This window comes from Oncorhynchus clarkii, chromosome 7, assembly GCF_045791955.1.
Source record: "Oncorhynchus clarkii lewisi isolate Uvic-CL-2024 chromosome 7, UVic_Ocla_1.0, whole genome shotgun sequence".
NCBI lineage: Eukaryota > Metazoa > Chordata > Actinopteri > Salmoniformes > Salmonidae > Oncorhynchus > Oncorhynchus clarkii.
In genome coordinates, this window is record NC_092153.1 from 12,133,051 (window position 1) to 12,148,932 (window position 15,882).

At 45.1% G+C, this 15,882-nt stretch overlaps 1 protein-coding gene across 3 annotated transcripts in view; it reads left to right on the forward strand.

The window, feature by feature from the left end:
* The window catches only part of LOC139412879 (collagen alpha-1(XVIII) chain-like), a 71,048-nt gene that overhangs the window by 35,593 nt on the left and 19,573 nt on the right, over nucleotides 1–15,882 (forward strand). For all 3 annotated transcript variants that reach the window (XM_071159679.1, XM_071159678.1, XM_071159677.1), the window contains exons 2-14: nucleotides 7,071–7,618; nucleotides 9,535–9,615; nucleotides 9,758–9,811; nucleotides 9,958–10,033; nucleotides 10,664–10,720; nucleotides 11,213–11,367; nucleotides 11,532–11,549; nucleotides 11,656–11,862; nucleotides 13,548–13,574; nucleotides 13,767–13,829; nucleotides 13,930–14,013; nucleotides 14,119–14,172; nucleotides 14,278–14,412. In XM_071159679.1, coding sequence (XP_071015780.1) covers nucleotides 7,071–7,618; nucleotides 9,535–9,615; nucleotides 9,758–9,811; nucleotides 9,958–10,033; nucleotides 10,664–10,720; nucleotides 11,213–11,367; nucleotides 11,532–11,549; nucleotides 11,656–11,862; nucleotides 13,548–13,574; nucleotides 13,767–13,829; nucleotides 13,930–14,013; nucleotides 14,119–14,172; nucleotides 14,278–14,412 — 1,559 coding nt within the window. The remainder of the gene's footprint in view (nucleotides 1–7,070; nucleotides 7,619–9,534; nucleotides 9,616–9,757; nucleotides 9,812–9,957; nucleotides 10,034–10,663; nucleotides 10,721–11,212; nucleotides 11,368–11,531; nucleotides 11,550–11,655; nucleotides 11,863–13,547; nucleotides 13,575–13,766; nucleotides 13,830–13,929; nucleotides 14,014–14,118; nucleotides 14,173–14,277; nucleotides 14,413–15,882) is intronic.

Genomic DNA, 15,882 nt, shown 5'->3' on the forward strand with positions numbered 1-15,882 from the left:
TCTAACTTTTTCATTATCATTCATTGTAATTTTCGGTAGACAGAAATCAGTTACTCCCTGAGGCTCTTTTGTGACTCGGGTTAGTGTTGGGTTAGTGTCTGCGGTAGTGTTGCGTTAGTGTCTGCGGTAGTGTCTGTGGTAGTGTTGGGTTAGTGTCTGCGGTAGTGCTGTGTTAGTGTCTGCGGTAGTGTTGGGTTAGTGTCTGCGGTACTGTTGGGTTAGTGTCTGCGGTAGTGTTGGGTTAGTGTCTGCGGTAGTGTTGGGTTAGTGTCTGCGGTAGTGTCTGCGGTAGTGTTGGGTTAGTGTCTGCGGTAGTGTCTGCGGTAGTGCTGAGTTAGTGTCTGCGGTAGTGTTGGGTTAGTGTCTGCGGTAGTGTTGGGTTAGTGTCTGCGGTAGTGTTGGGTTAGTGTCTGCGGTAGTGTTGGGTTAGTGTCTGCGGTAGTGTCTGCGGTAGTGTTGGGTTAGTGTCTGCGGTAGTGTTGGGTTAGTGTCTGCGGTAGTGTTGGGTTAGTGTCTGCGGTAGTGTTGGGTTAGTGTCTGCGGTAGTGTTGGGTTAGTGTCTGCGGTAGTGTTGGGTTAGTGTCTGCGGTAGTGTTGGGTTAGTGTCTGCGGTAGTGTTGGGTTAGTGTCTGCGGTAGTGTCTGCGGTAGTGCTGAGTTAGTGTCTGCGGTAGTGTTGGGTTAGTGTCTGCGGTAGTGTTGGTTTAGTGTCTGCGGTAGTGTTGGGTTAATGTCTGCGGTAGTGTTGGGTTAGTGTCTGCGGTAGTGTTGGGTTAGTGTCTGCGGTAGTGTTGGGTTAGTGTCTGCGGTAGTGCTGAGTTAGTGTCTGCGGTAGTGTTGGGTTAGTGTCTGCGGTAGTGTTGGTTAGTGTCTGCGGTAGTGTCGGGTTAGTGTCTGCGGTAGTGTTGGGTTAGTGTCTGCGGTAGTGTTGGGTTAGTGTCTGCGGTAGTGTTGGGTTAGTGTCTGCGGTAGTGTTGGTTAGTGTCTGCGGTAGTGTTGGGTTAGTGTCTGCGGTAGTGTTGGGTTAGTGTCTGCGGTAGTGTCTGCGGTAGTGTCTGCGGTAGTGTTGGGTTAGTGTCTGCGGTAGTGTTGGGTTAGTGTCTGCGGTAGTGCTGAGTTAGTGTCTGCGGTAGTGTTGGGTTAGTGTCTGCGGTAGTGTTGGGTTAGTGTCTGCGGTAGTGTTGGTTAGTGTCTGCGGTAGTGTCGGGTTAGTGTCTGCGGTAGTGTTGGTTAGTGTCTGCGGGAGTGTCGGGTTAGTGTCTGCGGTAGTGTTGGGATAGTGTCTGTGGTAGTGTTGGGTTAGTGTCTGCGGTAGTGTTGGGTTAGTGTCTGCGGTAGTGTCTGCGGTAGTGTTGGGTTAGTGTCTGTGGTAGTGTCTGGTTAGTGTCTGAGGTAGTGTTGGGTTAGTGTCTGCGGTAGTGTTGGGTTAGTGTCTGCGGTAGTGTTGGGTTAGTGTCTGCGGTAGTGTCTGCGGTAGTGTTGGGTTAGTGTCTGCGGTAGTGTCTGCGGTAGTGCTGAGTTAGTGTCTGCGGTAGTGTTGGGTTAGTGTCTGCGGTAGTGTTGGGTTAGTGTCTGCGGTAGTGTTGGGTTAGTGTCTGCGGTAGTGTTGGGTTAGTGTCTGCGGTAGTGTCTGCGGTAGTGTTGGGTTAGTGTCTGCGGTAGTGTTGGGTTAGTGTCTGCGGTAGTGTTGGGTTAGTGTCTGCGGTAGTGTTGGGTTAGTGTCTGCGGTAGTGTTGGGTTAGTGTCTGCGGTAGTGTTGGGTTAGTGTCTGCGGTAGTGTTGGGTTAGTGTCTGCGGTAGTGTTGGGTTAGTGTCTGCGGTAGTGTCTGCGGTAGTGCTGAGTTAGTGTCTGCGGTAGTGTTGGGTTAGTGTCTGCGGTAGTGTTGGTTTAGTGTCTGCGGTAGTGTTGGGTTAATGTCTGCGGTAGTGTTGGGTTAGTGTCTGCGGTAGTGTTGGGTTAGTGTCTGCGGTAGTGTTGGGTTAGTGTCTGCGGTAGTGCTGAGTTAGTGTCTGCGGTAGTGTTGGGTTAGTGTCTGCGGTAGTGTTGGTTAGTGTCTGCGGTAGTGTCGGGTTAGTGTCTGCGGTAGTGTTGGGTTAGTGTCTGCGGTAGTGTTGGGTTAGTGTCTGCGGTAGTGTTGGGTTAGTGTCTGCGGTAGTGTTGGTTAGTGTCTGCGGTAGTGTTGGGTTAGTGTCTGCGGTAGTGTTGGGTTAGTGTCTGCGGTAGTGTCTGCGGTAGTGTCTGCGGTAGTGTTGGGTTAGTGTCTGCGGTAGTGTTGGGTTAGTGTCTGCGGTAGTGCTGAGTTAGTGTCTGCGGTAGTGTTGGGTTAGTGTCTGCGGTAGTGTTGGGTTAGTGTCTGCGGTAGTGTTGGTTAGTGTCTGCGGTAGTGTCGGGTTAGTGTCTGCGGTAGTGTTGGTTAGTGTCTGCGGGAGTGTCGGGTTAGTGTCTGCGGTAGTGTTGGGATAGTGTCTGTGGTAGTGTTGGGTTAGTGTCTGCGGTAGTGTTGGGTTAGTGTCTGCGGTAGTGTCTGCGGTAGTGTTGGGTTAGTGTCTGTGGTAGTGTCTGGTTAGTGTCTGAGGTAGTGTTGGGTTAGTGTCTGCGGTAGTGTTGGGTTAGTGTCTGCGGTAGTGTTGGGTTAGTGTCTGCGGTAGTGTTGGGGTAGTGTTGGGCTAACCGGGCCACAGCTGTGACTGCCCTAGCGCCCTGTCAGATGGACCAATAGCAGGTTCATCCGATGAGAAGCTTCCTCCCCCTCGCCCTCTCTGCCTCCCACTAATTGGCTGAATTCCCACAGGATCTTCAGCTAAGCTTCGGTTGACGTGCAGGTTTAGAATGTAGATAGCATAACAACAGTGTCCAGTGAGACCCTAGCTGGCTTAGCAATATGGTGTGGGAGTGAGTACAGGCTGTACAGAGTAAGTGGTGTTGCTGTGTTAGTGTGTGGAAACACATGTTTGAGATTAGTCCAAAAAGTGTTGAGTCTCCAAATGTTCCAATTCATTTTAGGATGTAGTACGATAGTCCTTGTGTATTGGTTGTTGTCCAAGGGCTGCACCCAAGTACTATCCAAAAGTCAAATAAATACCATTCACACAAGTCACAACTGGAAGTATGATACTAATATGAGACATGATGCATTTTAAAATGTAGGCTTACTCAACCACCTGAAAGGGCATTCATAGATTTAGCCCATGGTAACTTGTAGAATAGACACTGGCTGAAATGAGATATTAACCAATTAGCATTCAGGATTTTGACCCACTCGTTGTATAATCTTCATTATAAACTGGGTGGTTCGAGTCCTGAATGCTGATTGGCTGACAGCCGTGGTATATCAGACCCTATACCATAGGTGTTACTGTTTTAATTACGTTGGTAACCAGTTTATAATAGCAATAAGGCACCTCAGGGGTTTGTGGTATATGGCAAATATACCACGGCTAATGGCTGTATCCAGGCACTTTGCATTGCATCGTGCTTAAGAACAGCCCTTATCAGTGGTATATTGCCCATATACCACACCCCCTCGTGCATTATTGCTTAAGTATGATATGATATTGCACTTACTTATGAATGCCACTTTTGGCCATTGAGAAGTTAGATCCCCTTTAGGATACAACATTAACTATTGGAATAACTCCTCATGGTTCAGTCTAGATCCTCTGAGACTTAATGACTGTGTTACAGAGTCCACTTCCCCGGTTTAAGTTTACATCACTGGAGGGATAGGAAATCTCAAGTATCTCTGGTTCGTGTGACATTCACATTGTACAGTGTGGGCTTTTCTGAAAACATCTGTCATAAATCTACTCTGACAGTTCACCCATGAGAGGATGTCTGTCTGTCCAGTGTTTAGTTCCCTAGAGGTGCTATTTCATGTGAATGTGATGGTTAGTCTCATGTAATTTCCTCATTTCCCTCTAGGCTATTTGAGTCCATGGGAATTGGATTACAGTCAGACGTTTTTCCATGCTAAAACAGCCCAAGTTCATTTGACACAGTCTTTGCCTGCTGAACCCCAACACTCTCTCCATAAAGCCTTATTTTTGCTTTTATTTTACATCTACTACCTACCTTGGTCAATCAGACTTACTGCTGCGCTTGAAAGACAATGTGAGCTGTCACGAGATCTGCTATCGCCCATCATAGAAACATAGAAGGGTTCATCATTGACCGCATACTGTAGACCCGTGAACCGTTTTGACCTGTCCTAGGTGAGGTTGAACCATTAACTAATAAAGTCTGAAGCCCAATTGACTCTGAAACCCTATTGAGTCTGAAACCCTATTGAGTCTGAAACCCTATTGAGTCTGAAACCCTATTGAGTCTGAAGCCCTATTGTGTCTGAAACCCTATTGAGTCTGAAATCCTATTGAGTCTGAAACCCTATTGAGTCTGAAGCCCTATTGAGTCTGAAACCCTATTGAGTCTAAAACCATATTGAGTCTAAAACCCTATTGAGTCTGAAGCCCTATTGACTCTGAAGCCCTATTGAGTCTGAAACCCTATTGAGTCTGAAACCCTATTGAGTCTGAAACCCTATTGAGTCTGAAACCCTATTGAGTCTGAAGCCCTATTGAGTCTGAAGCCCTATTGAGTCTGAAACCCTATTGAGTCTGAAACCCTATTGAGTCTGAAGCCCAATTGAGTCTGAAACCCTATTGAGTCTAAAACCCTATTGAGTCTGAAACCCTATTGAGTCTGAAACCCTATTGAGTCTGAAACCCTATTGAGTCTAAAACCATATTGAGTCTGAAGCCCTATTGAGTCTACTGGGGTTCGTCCACGTGGCCTGAGGTTTGCCATTTCACTCTGCAACAGACCTTTGCTGACATTTTGCTGACCTTTCGCTAGGTCAGTTGATTTACATTTGGTTGGGTTGTCAGGCAACGTGAATTCAACGTGAAATCAACAAAACATTTCACCACGTCATTGGATTTTAGTTAAAAGTTGGGTGAAAAAAATACTAAATTCCCTTACGTGGATTACTTTTTTTAAATCCAATCCGTTTTCCACTTTGTTTCAACATCATCATATTTTTTTTTGTTGAAATTATGTGGAAATAACGTTGATTCAACCAGTTTTTTCCCAGTGGCTTTGTTGTTTACTTCACTGCACATGTATGTGTATGGCCTGAGGCACTCATCCTGGCTAAGTCACTTGGTGAAGCACAGCACACCAATCAAGGCATGATGCTTTCTAATCTGCTACTGCACTGTGCCCTTGTACCCTTCGGTAACCTCATGTCAATGATAATGTACTCTGTGTATGCTTACTCTATGCCCTTAACAACTGACTCAGGATCAGTTTGGCTGTTTAGCTGAGGGTTAAGTTTGGGGGTATGGTAAAGGAAGATGGTACAAGCTTAGAAAAAAAGGAGCTGTCTAGAAGCTAAAATGATTATTCGGCTGCCCCCATAGTAGAATAACCCTTTTTGATTCCAGGTAGAACTAGGGTTGCAAAGCTACCAGTAGTTTACCAAAGTTACCGGAATCTTCAGTCCTTTTTGGTAATTAACAGAAAATATATGGCAATCTATCATAACTTTGGTAATTTATACTTGAATAACTTTTACAAAGTTTTTACAGGTTTCTAGTATATAGGATTATGTTTTTAAATATCTGCGTCCATATTGGCCACAGGTTTCTAGTATATAGGATTATGTTTTTAAATATCTGTGTCCAAATTGGCCACAGGTTTCTAGTATATAGGATTATGTTTTTAAATATCTGTGTCCATATTGGCCACAGGTTTCTAGTATATTGGATTATGTTTTTAAATATCTGTGTCCATATTGGCCACAGGTTTCTAGTATATAGGATTATGTTTTTAAATATCTGCGTCCATATTGGCCACAGGTTTCTAGTATACAGACCATCTGGTTCAGGAGAAAATAGACTAAATAATGAAACTCTGCAACTCGTACAACTATTGACTTTTTTCACAACTGCCACCAGTTTGATGCTGAAACAGTGTCAACAAATTCATAGTAAGATAAATAAAAGTGTGTAAAACAATTGTGTATATATATTTCATGCTGTAACCCTCATATTAAACACCAATGATATTCACTAAGTTGATGGTTTATATTTTGGATAATGTTTTGCAGCTTTTATATTCAATGTTTTATTTGAAAATCATCATATTTAATTATTTAATACACTGTATGTTACATGTGGTAAGGTCACACAGAGGGCCAGAGATAATTACAGACACCTGTGATAATCTGAAGTACCCAAAAGGGACACTAGATGTCTTGTGATAGATTAAATAAAATCCTTGAAAGATACCAACATTCTGGTAATTTACTGGTAAACTTTTAAAGTTTCCAGTAATATACCCTCCCTTTGCAATGCTGGGTAGAACCCTTTTGTGTTCCATGTAAAACCCTTTTCACAGAGGGTTTTACATGGAACCCAAAAGGGTTATCTTATGGGGACAGCCAAAGAACCCTTTTTGGAGTGTATAGCTGATCCTAAACCAGTGGTTAAGTGCGCAGCGTAAACAGGAGCTGAAAAAAAGTTTTGGTCCAGAAACAACTCAAAAGTCCCGAAGCCCTGGGCACTTCATGTAGACTAGATCTGAAATAAGCCCTGGGCACTTAATGTAGACTAGATCTGAAATAAGCCCTGGGCACTTCATGTAGACTAGATCTGAAAGAAGCCCTGGGCACTTAATGTAGACTAGATCTGAAAGAAGCCCTGGGCACTTCATGTAGACTAGATCTGAAAGAAGCCCTGGGCATTTAATGTAGACTAGATCTGAAATAAGCCCTGGGCACTTCATGTAGACTAGTTTGAAAGAAGTCCTAGGCACTTCATGTAGACTAGATCTGAAATAAGCCCTGGGCACTTAATGTAGACTAGATCTATAAGAATTGGACAAATCAGAATAAAGTGCCATTTTTATTATACTGCTTACTGTCTATCCAGTGTTTTCAGATCTATACAGTGCCCTGGGATCTAAGTTAGGGCTAGTGCTTTGTTTCTGGACTGGGACAATGGGACTCCTGTACTGTAAGCGCTGGCTTCGTGTGTGTAACCTCACTTCCTGTCCTGTCTCCTCCCCTTCAGCAGAGAGTGGTGTGACTCTACTGCAGCTGATCGGAGGCCTGCCTCCTGATGAATCCCAGGCCGGTCCGGGGGGGAAACCCGCCTACTACTTCGGAGGGCAGGACGGGCTGATTGCTGCGGGACAGCCGGCCCTGTCCCACCTCCCCAACCCCTTCTACAGAGACTTCTCCCTGGTCTTCCAAATCCTCCCCTCCAGCCCCGGGGTCCTCTTCTCCATCACAGACGCCTCCCAGAAGTTCATGTATGTGGGGGTGAAGCTGAGCGCCCCAGACGCTGACGGCAGGAATCAGAAGATTCTGTTCTACTACACAGAGCCCGACTCGGAGGCCTCGTACCTGGCCGCTAGTTTCACTGTGCCCTCCCTGGACCTAGTCTCCTGGACCAAGTTCTCTCTGTCCGTGTTCAACGACCAGGTAACCTTCTTTATGGGGTGCGACGCCTCTGGGAAGACGGTGAAGTTGGAGCGCTCGCCGGATGACATGGAGCTGGACAGGGGGGCGAACATCTTCGTGGGTCAGGCGGGAGGCGCGGACCCTGACAGGTTCGAGGTACAGTATGGATCGCCAACCACACCTCTAATGCTGACCTGACCACACATATTTACCTCAAACTTTATTGTTCTCTCATGTAAAACATCTTTATTGTTCTCTCATGTAAAACATATTTATTGTTCTCTCATGTAAAACATCTTTATTGTTCTCTCATGTAAAACATCTTTATTGTTCCCTCATGTAAAACATCTTTATTGTTCTCTCATGTAAAACATCTTTATTGTTCCCTCATGTAAAACATCTTTATTGTTCTCTCATGTAAAACATCTTTATTGTTCCCTCATGTAAAACATCTTTATTGTTCTCTCATGTAAAACATCTTTATTGTTCTCTCATGTAAAACATCTTTATTGTTCCCTCATGTAAAACATCTTTATTGTTCTCTCATGTAAAACATCTTTATTGTTCCCTCATGTAAAACATCTTTATTGTTCTCTCATGTAAAACATCTTTATTGTTCTCTCATGTAAAACATCTTTATTGTTCCCTCATGTAAAACATCTTTATTGTTCTCTCATGTAAAACATCTTTATTGTTCTCTCATGTAAAACATCTTTATTGTTTACTCATGTAAAACATCTTTATTGTTCTCTCATGTAAAACATCTTTATTGTTCTCTCATGTAAAACATCTTTATTGTTCCCTAATATAAAACATCTTTATTGTTCCCTCATGTAAAACATCTTCATGGTTCCCTCTTGTAAATTATATCTTTATTCTTCCCTCGTGTAAAATATCTTTATTGTTCCCTCATGTAAAACATTGGTATAACTCTTCCCCTAAAGTCTCTGTCGTTCTGCACCCCCACCCTCAACCCTCGTTCTGGTGTCAAACTCCATGTGACCATCACATGTGGTTAGACGGGTCAGTGACTATGCTGAGGGGTCAAAGGCCAGACGACAGGACAGGTCAGCTAATAGATTTTCTAGAGGGAGGAGGGGTTAGTAGTGCTGTGTTAGTGAGATGTGACTGGCTGTCTGGCTTTCCTGTTGCCAGTGACACATACCTGACTGAGATTCCTGAGGGAGCGATTAGTGAGGGATTTACCCCCAAACAATGTGAGGGTTTAGGTTTCATCTCACTCACACCTGCTGTTCTTAACAGACAGTGTGTTGAAACATGCATTTTCACAGTCTAACTCTATCAGGCCCCTGGGAGAGATGTAGAACCCTGTCATTCTCATAGTCTAACTCTATCAGGCCCCTGGGAGAGATTTAGAACCATGTCATTCTCATAGTCTAACTCTATCAGGCCCCTGGGAGAGATGTAGAACCCTGTCATTCTCATAGTCTAACTCTATCAGGCCCCTGGGAGAGATGTAGAACCCTGTCATTCTCATAGTTTAACTCTATCAGGCCCCTGGGAGAGATGTAGAACCCTGTCATTCTCATAGTCTAACTCTATCAGGCCCCTGGGAGAGATTTAGAACCCTGTCATTCTCACAGTCTACCTCTATCAGGCCCCTGGGAGAGATTTAGAACCCCGTCATTCTCATAGTCTAACTCTATCAGGCCCCTGGGAGAGATGTAGAACCCTGTCATTCTCATAGTCTAACTCTATCAGGCACCTGGGAGAGATGTAGAACCCTGTCATTCTCATAGTCTAACTCTATCAGGCCCCTGGGAGAGATTTAGAACCCTGTCATTCTCACAGTCTACCTCTATCAGGCCCCTTGGAGAGATTTAGAACCCTGTCTGTTGTTTCAGCAAGACTCTGTCTGTTCTGAATTAGTAAGGCCACGGTCAGTCAGAAACATCCTCTTTACATTTTATTGTATATTAATGGCTTAGATCCTGACTAGAATCATTAAATTCATACTGCCCCAATGGCTGTACAGTATCTCCTTTCTCACAGCCATCAGTGTGTTTGTCTGTGTCTCTGTGTGTGTGCCTGTGTCTGTGCGTGTTGTGCAGGGGGCGATCGCTGAGCTGAACGTGGTGGGTAACCCTCGAGCAGCTGAGTTCCTCTGTGAAGACGATGATGACTCAGACGCTGTGAGTGATTAGACTGTAGAACCAGACACAGTTTAGTAGGAATATGATATGATTCATATCAACTAACATTTTCTCAAATGCCTTGACTTGTCTCTGTTTGTCTTGCTGTCTCTCTCTCTCTCTTTCTCTGTCTCTCTCTCAGGCCTCAGGTGACTTTGGCAGTGGGGATGGGGACAGAAGAGAGACCGGCAAAACTGTAAAGGAATCTTCTTTATCCTATGTTGTCCTGTTAATCTATTCTGTGATGTGGAAATAGAAGGAAGGATTTGCTGTGAAACTATTGGATCAGGGTCTGACTGTCCTGTCTAACCTTCCTCTCCTCCCTCTCTTCCCTCCTGTCAGACCACACCTCCATCTCTCCGACCAGTGCCAGAGCCCCCTCTGACATCATCAGTGAGCGACAGGCTCTCAGAGACAGGTCAGTGGGCTGAGTTGAATAATGATGACATCATCTGTGAAGTTATCCTCTAAAATATTACTTAGGTTTATTGAAAATGCGCATATAATAGTGAACCAACCAAGCTATATTTAGAGTAACTGCAGTGCTAACAAAAACAGTTGATGTAAAAACTGTGAAACTATCTGTCATGGAAATATGTACCTAGTGTAATACCACACTACTTGAGAACCTTGTTGCTCGTTACATACGGTATGCTGGGATATACAGCACACTAGCACCTTCTAGTGTAGAAGGTAGACATTTTCCTTCAAGAGTGGCTGATTGTAAAGAAAAATGAAAGGGGGATACCTAGTCAGTTGTACAACTGAATGTATTCAACTGAAATGTATCTTCCCCATTTAACCCCTCTGAGGTTGGGGGGGGGGGGCTGCTTTAGTCGACATCCACGTTATCGGTGCCTGGGTTAACTACCTTGCTCAGGGGCAGAACGGTAGATTTTTAACTTGTCAGCTCGGGGATTTGATCCAGCAACCTTTCGGGTTACTGGCCCAACGCTCCTACCCACCAGAGGAATGTTGATAATTGTTAGTGTTTTCTAGTGTACGAACTAGGCATGTAGGTAAGTGTGTTTGTGTTGATTGACTGTAGGTGACAGGAATCATCAGACCTCAGTAGAGTCCAGACCAGGGTCAGGAGGTCAACCAGGTAGGTCACTGGAAACTTTGTCTGTCTGTCCGTCCGTCCGTCCGTCTGTCTGTCGGGCTATATTATAAACACTCTCCAATGAGGTCCAGTGGAGTTCCCTGACAACCAGTCCCTGATTTCAGGACAGTATACCCTTACCACTCCATGTCAGAATTCAGGGAATCTGCACTGGACTAGGTTGATGAGATCTCATCATGCCCTCAGCATGTCCTGTCTGCATGGAACTCTGTGGAGTAGTTTGGCATGAAACTGTAGAATATATTGGCATGGAACTCTGTGGAATAGTTTGGCATGGGACTCTGTGGAACAGGTTGGCATGAAACTCTGTGGAAGGGGAGGACAAAGGTAGTAGGATGCTAACTGAGGATAGAGGATGCTAGTGAAAGTGATGATGACAGCAACATTCATACCGATGATGACCACGATGTTACTTCTGACGTCTATTCTAACACCCAACTCTCCCTCTCTCTGTGTCTCTCTGTGTGTCGTCAGGCCCTAGTGGTTCTAACGGAGTGAAAGGGGACAGAGGGGAGAAGGGCAGTCCAGGGGACAGAGGTCCCGCCGGTCCAAAGGGGGAATCGGGGTCTTTCTCCAGCTCTGCTTCTTCCTCTGGCTCTTCATCAGGCGGAGGGGAACGCGGAGAAAAGGTACTGCATGCTGCCTGGCACAGTACTGTGTATTACACCCCCTATAACTGAAGACCCCCATAGCTGATTACATCTGATTCAGACAGACCACATACATGCCTCTGAGACACATGTAATAGTTCCAACATTACTTACAACTTGTCTTTGTCTCCTTTTCCTTTCAGGGAGACAAAGGCTTGAAGGTGCGTTTTGACTTTGTCCTTCCCAGCTTCTTTTTATTTGACTTCAACTTAGCTAGTCATTGAAGTGATCAGATTAAATAGGTAGTTGATTGTTTTCTTCCCACAGGGCAGTTCTGGGTTTGGTTACCCAGGCTCCAAGGGGGACCGTGGTGTACCTGGTCCCCCTGGCCCTCCTGGCCCTGGGGGGCCAGCTGCCCAGGTTGTGAGGCTAGGGGACGGCTCTGTGGTGCAGCCAGTGGTGGGGCCAATGGGACCGATGGGGCCCCCAGGAGCCAAAGGACCAGCAGGACCCCAGGGACCAGAGGGAGAGGCGGTGAGTTGTACCATACCTTCTGACATACAGTGCATTTGGAAAGTATTCAGACTCCTTGACTTTTTCCACACATTGTTACGTTACAGCCTTATTCTAAAAAGAATGAAATTGTTTTGTCCCCTCATCCATCTACAAACAATAACCCCATAATGACAAAGCAAAAACTATTTTTGACAGTTTTGCACATGTATTAAAAATAAACAACTGAAATATCACATTTACATAAGTATTCAGACCCTTTACTTAGTACTTTGTTCAAGCACGTTTTGCGGCAATTACAGCCTCGAGTATTCTTGGGTATGACGCTACAATCTTGGCACACCTGTATTTGGGGAGTTTCTCCCATTTTTCTCTGCAGATCCTTGCAAGGTCTGTCAGGTTGGATGGGGAGCGTTGCTGCACAGCTATTTTCACGTCTCTCCAGAGATGTTAGATTGGGTTCAAGTCTGGGCTCTGTCTGGGCCACTCATAGACATTGAGGCTTGTCCCGAAGCCACTCCTGCGTTGTCTTGGCTGTGTGCTTAGGGTCGTTGTCCTGTTGGAAGGGGAACCTTTGCCCCAGTCTGAGCTCTCTGGAGCTGGTTTTCATCAACTATCTCTCTGTACGTTGCTCATTCATCTTTGCCTCGATCCATCCCTGCCGCTGAAAAAGATCCCCACAGCATGAAGCTGCCACCACCATGCTTCACCGTAGAGATGGTGCCAGGTTTCCTCCAGACGTGACGCTTGGCATCCAGGTCAAATAGTTTAGTCTTGGTTTCATCAGACCAGATAATCTTGTTTCTCATGGTCTGAGTCTTTAGGTGCCTTTTGGTAAACTCCAAGTGGGCTGTCATGTACTTTTTACTGAGGAGTGGCTTCCGTCTGGCCACTCTTCCATAAAGGCCTGATTGTTGGAGTGCTGCAGAGATTGTTGTCCTTCTCGAAGGTTCTCCCATCTCCATAGAGGAACTCTAGAGCTCTGTCTGAGTGACCATCGGGTTCTTGGTCACCTCCCAGACCAAGGCCCTTCTCACCCCGATTGCTCAGTTTGGCTGGGTGGCGAGCTTTAGGAAGAGTCTTGGTGGTTCCAAACTGCTTCCATTTAAGAATGATGGAGGTCACTGTGTTCTTGGAGACCTTCAATGCTGCAGAAATGTTTTGGTACCCTTCCCCAGATCTGTGCTTCGACACAATCCTGTCTCGGAGCTCCACGGACAATTCCTTCGACCTCATGGCTTGGTTTTGGCTTTGACATGCACTGTCAACTGTAGTACCTTTAAATAGACAGGTGTGTGCCCTTCCAAATCATGTCCAATCAATTTAATTTACCACAGGTGGACTCCAATCAAGTTGTAGAAAGGATGGAAACAGGATGCACCTGAGCTTAATTTCGAGTCTCATAGCAAAGGGTTTGAATACTTATGTAAATAAGGTATTTCTGGTGGGGTTTTGCAAACATTTCTAAAAACCTGTTTTCTCTTTGTCATTATGGGTGTAGATTGTTGATGTATTTTTTTATTTATTTAATCAATTTTAGAATAAGGCTGTAATGTAACAAAATGTGGAAAAAGTTAAGGGGTCTGAATACTTTCCGTAGACACTGTATTCTGTGTAGAGCATTCTCCCTTTATTTGGTCTCAGTACTTGTACATTTTCTTTGAATTGACTGTAACAAACCATACCGTATCTATTTCATTCCCCAGGGGGATCCAGGAGAGGATGGCAAATTAGTGAGTGTCACTTTCTGATGTTTTATCCCATTGACCTCATGTCATGGGTTTTTATTCATTGTTAATTGTGTGAGAAGAAATACAGTGGTAGTCAGATGTCATTATTGATAAGCGGTGGTGGTCAGTAGCAGTGGTCAGACTATGTCAGCCTCACTAAGCTGTGTCTTCTCTCTCTGTCCCACCACAACTCAGGGACCTGCCGGAGACAGAGGGTTCCCAGGAACACAAGGAGACTCAGGGGTCAAAGGACAAAAGGTAAAGGCCAGAAGCCATTTATTTAAGAGCATGAGTATTTGAATATTATCGGAGGTGCCCAAAGGTTAAATACTGAGTGTGTGCCCTGTGACCTCTCCAGGGGGATCGTGGTGATGGTCACCCAGGACCCAGGGGTCCTCCAGGGCCACCTGGACCCCCAGGCCCAGGGATAGCTGACCGCGCTGTGAGTAAACCACTACAGCATCATGCCATTCAGCCCATAAATTCATGTGGATCAGACATGAATATACAAATATACCATAGTTAATGTTTCTTCATTTGTCCCTAGACATTTTTGGATGTGGAAGGCTCAGGAGGATTCCCAGATTTTGAGAAAATGCAGGTATGTTTTAGCTGATTCAGAGATTTTGAGTTTGGCCCAGAAAAACGACTTTTCACCAAATGTATATTGTGAAACCCAAGACTGTTGTGTTGACTGTTTCTTTAGACTCTCCGTGGTCTACCAGGCCCCCCCGGCCCTCCAGGCCCCCCCGGCCCCTCAGCCGGTGGTGTCAGCTCCCATGGGTCAGGCTCTTTCGGGCCCCCTGGACCTCCCGGAAAGGACGGGGACCGTGGCCTACCAGTGAGGACCCTCTCTCTACTATATCTGACGTGACAATATGTTTTGTGCCTAGTTACAGTGCCTTGCGAAAGTATTCGGCCCCCTTGAACTTTGCGACCTTTTGCCACATTTCAGGCTTCAAACATAAAGATATAAAACTGTATTTTTTTGTGAAGAATCAACAACAAGTGGGACACAATCATGAAGTGGAACGACATTTATTGGATATTTCAAACTTTTTTAACAAATCAAAAACTGAAAAATTGGGCGTGCAAAATTATTCAGCCCCTTTACTTTCAGTGCAGCAAACTCTCTCAAGAAGTTCAGTGAGGATCTCTGAATGATCCAATGTTGACCTAAATGACTAATGATGATAAATACAATCCACCTGTGTGTAATCAAGTCTCCGTATAAATGCACCTGCACTGTGATAGTCTCAGAGGTCCGTCAAAAGCGCAGAGAGCATCATGAAGAACAAGGAACACACCAGGCAGGTCCGAGATACTGTTGTGAAGAAGTTTAAAGCCGGATTTGGATACAAAAATATTTCCCAAGCTTTAAACATCCCAAGGAGCACTGTGCAAGCGATAATATTAAAATGGAAGGAGTATCAGACCACTGCAAATCTACCAAGACCTGGCCGTCCCTCTAAACTTTCAGCTCATACAAGGAGAAGACTGATCAGAGATGCAGCCAAGAGGCCCATGATCACTCTGGATGAACTGCAGAGATCTACAGCTGAGGTGGGAGACTCTGTCCATAGGACAACAATCAGTCGTATATTGCACAAATCTGGCCTTTATGGAAGAGTGGCAAGAAGAAAGCCATTTCTTAAAGATATCCATAAAAAGTGTCGTTTAAAGTTTGCCACAAGCCACCTGGGAGACACACCAAACATGTGGAAGAAGGTGCTCTGGTCAGATGAAACCAAAATGGAACTTTTTGGCAACAATGCAAAACGTTATGTTTGGCGTAAAAGCAACACAGCTCATCACTCTGAACACACCATCCCCACTGTCAAACATGGTGGTGGCAGCATCATGGTTCGGGCCTGCTTTTCTTCAGCAAGGACAGGGAAGATGGTTAAAATTGATGGGAAGATGGATGGAGCCAAATACAGGACCATTCTGGAAGAAAACCTGATGGAGTCTGCAAAAGACCTGAGACTGGGACGGAGATTTGTCTTCCAACAAGACAATGATCCAAAACATAAAGCAAAATCTACAATGGAATGGTTCAAAAATAAACATATCCAGGTGTTAGAATGGCCAAGTCAAAGTCCAGACCTGAATCCAATTGAGAATCTGTGGAAAGAACTGAAAACTGCTGTTCACAAATGCTCTCCATCCAACCTCACTGAGCTCGAGCTGTTTTGCAAGGAGGAATGGGAAAAAATGTCAGTCTCTCGATGTGCAAAACTGATAGAGACATACCCCAAGCGACTTACAGCTGTAATCACAGCAAAAGGTGGCGCTACAAAGTATTAACTTA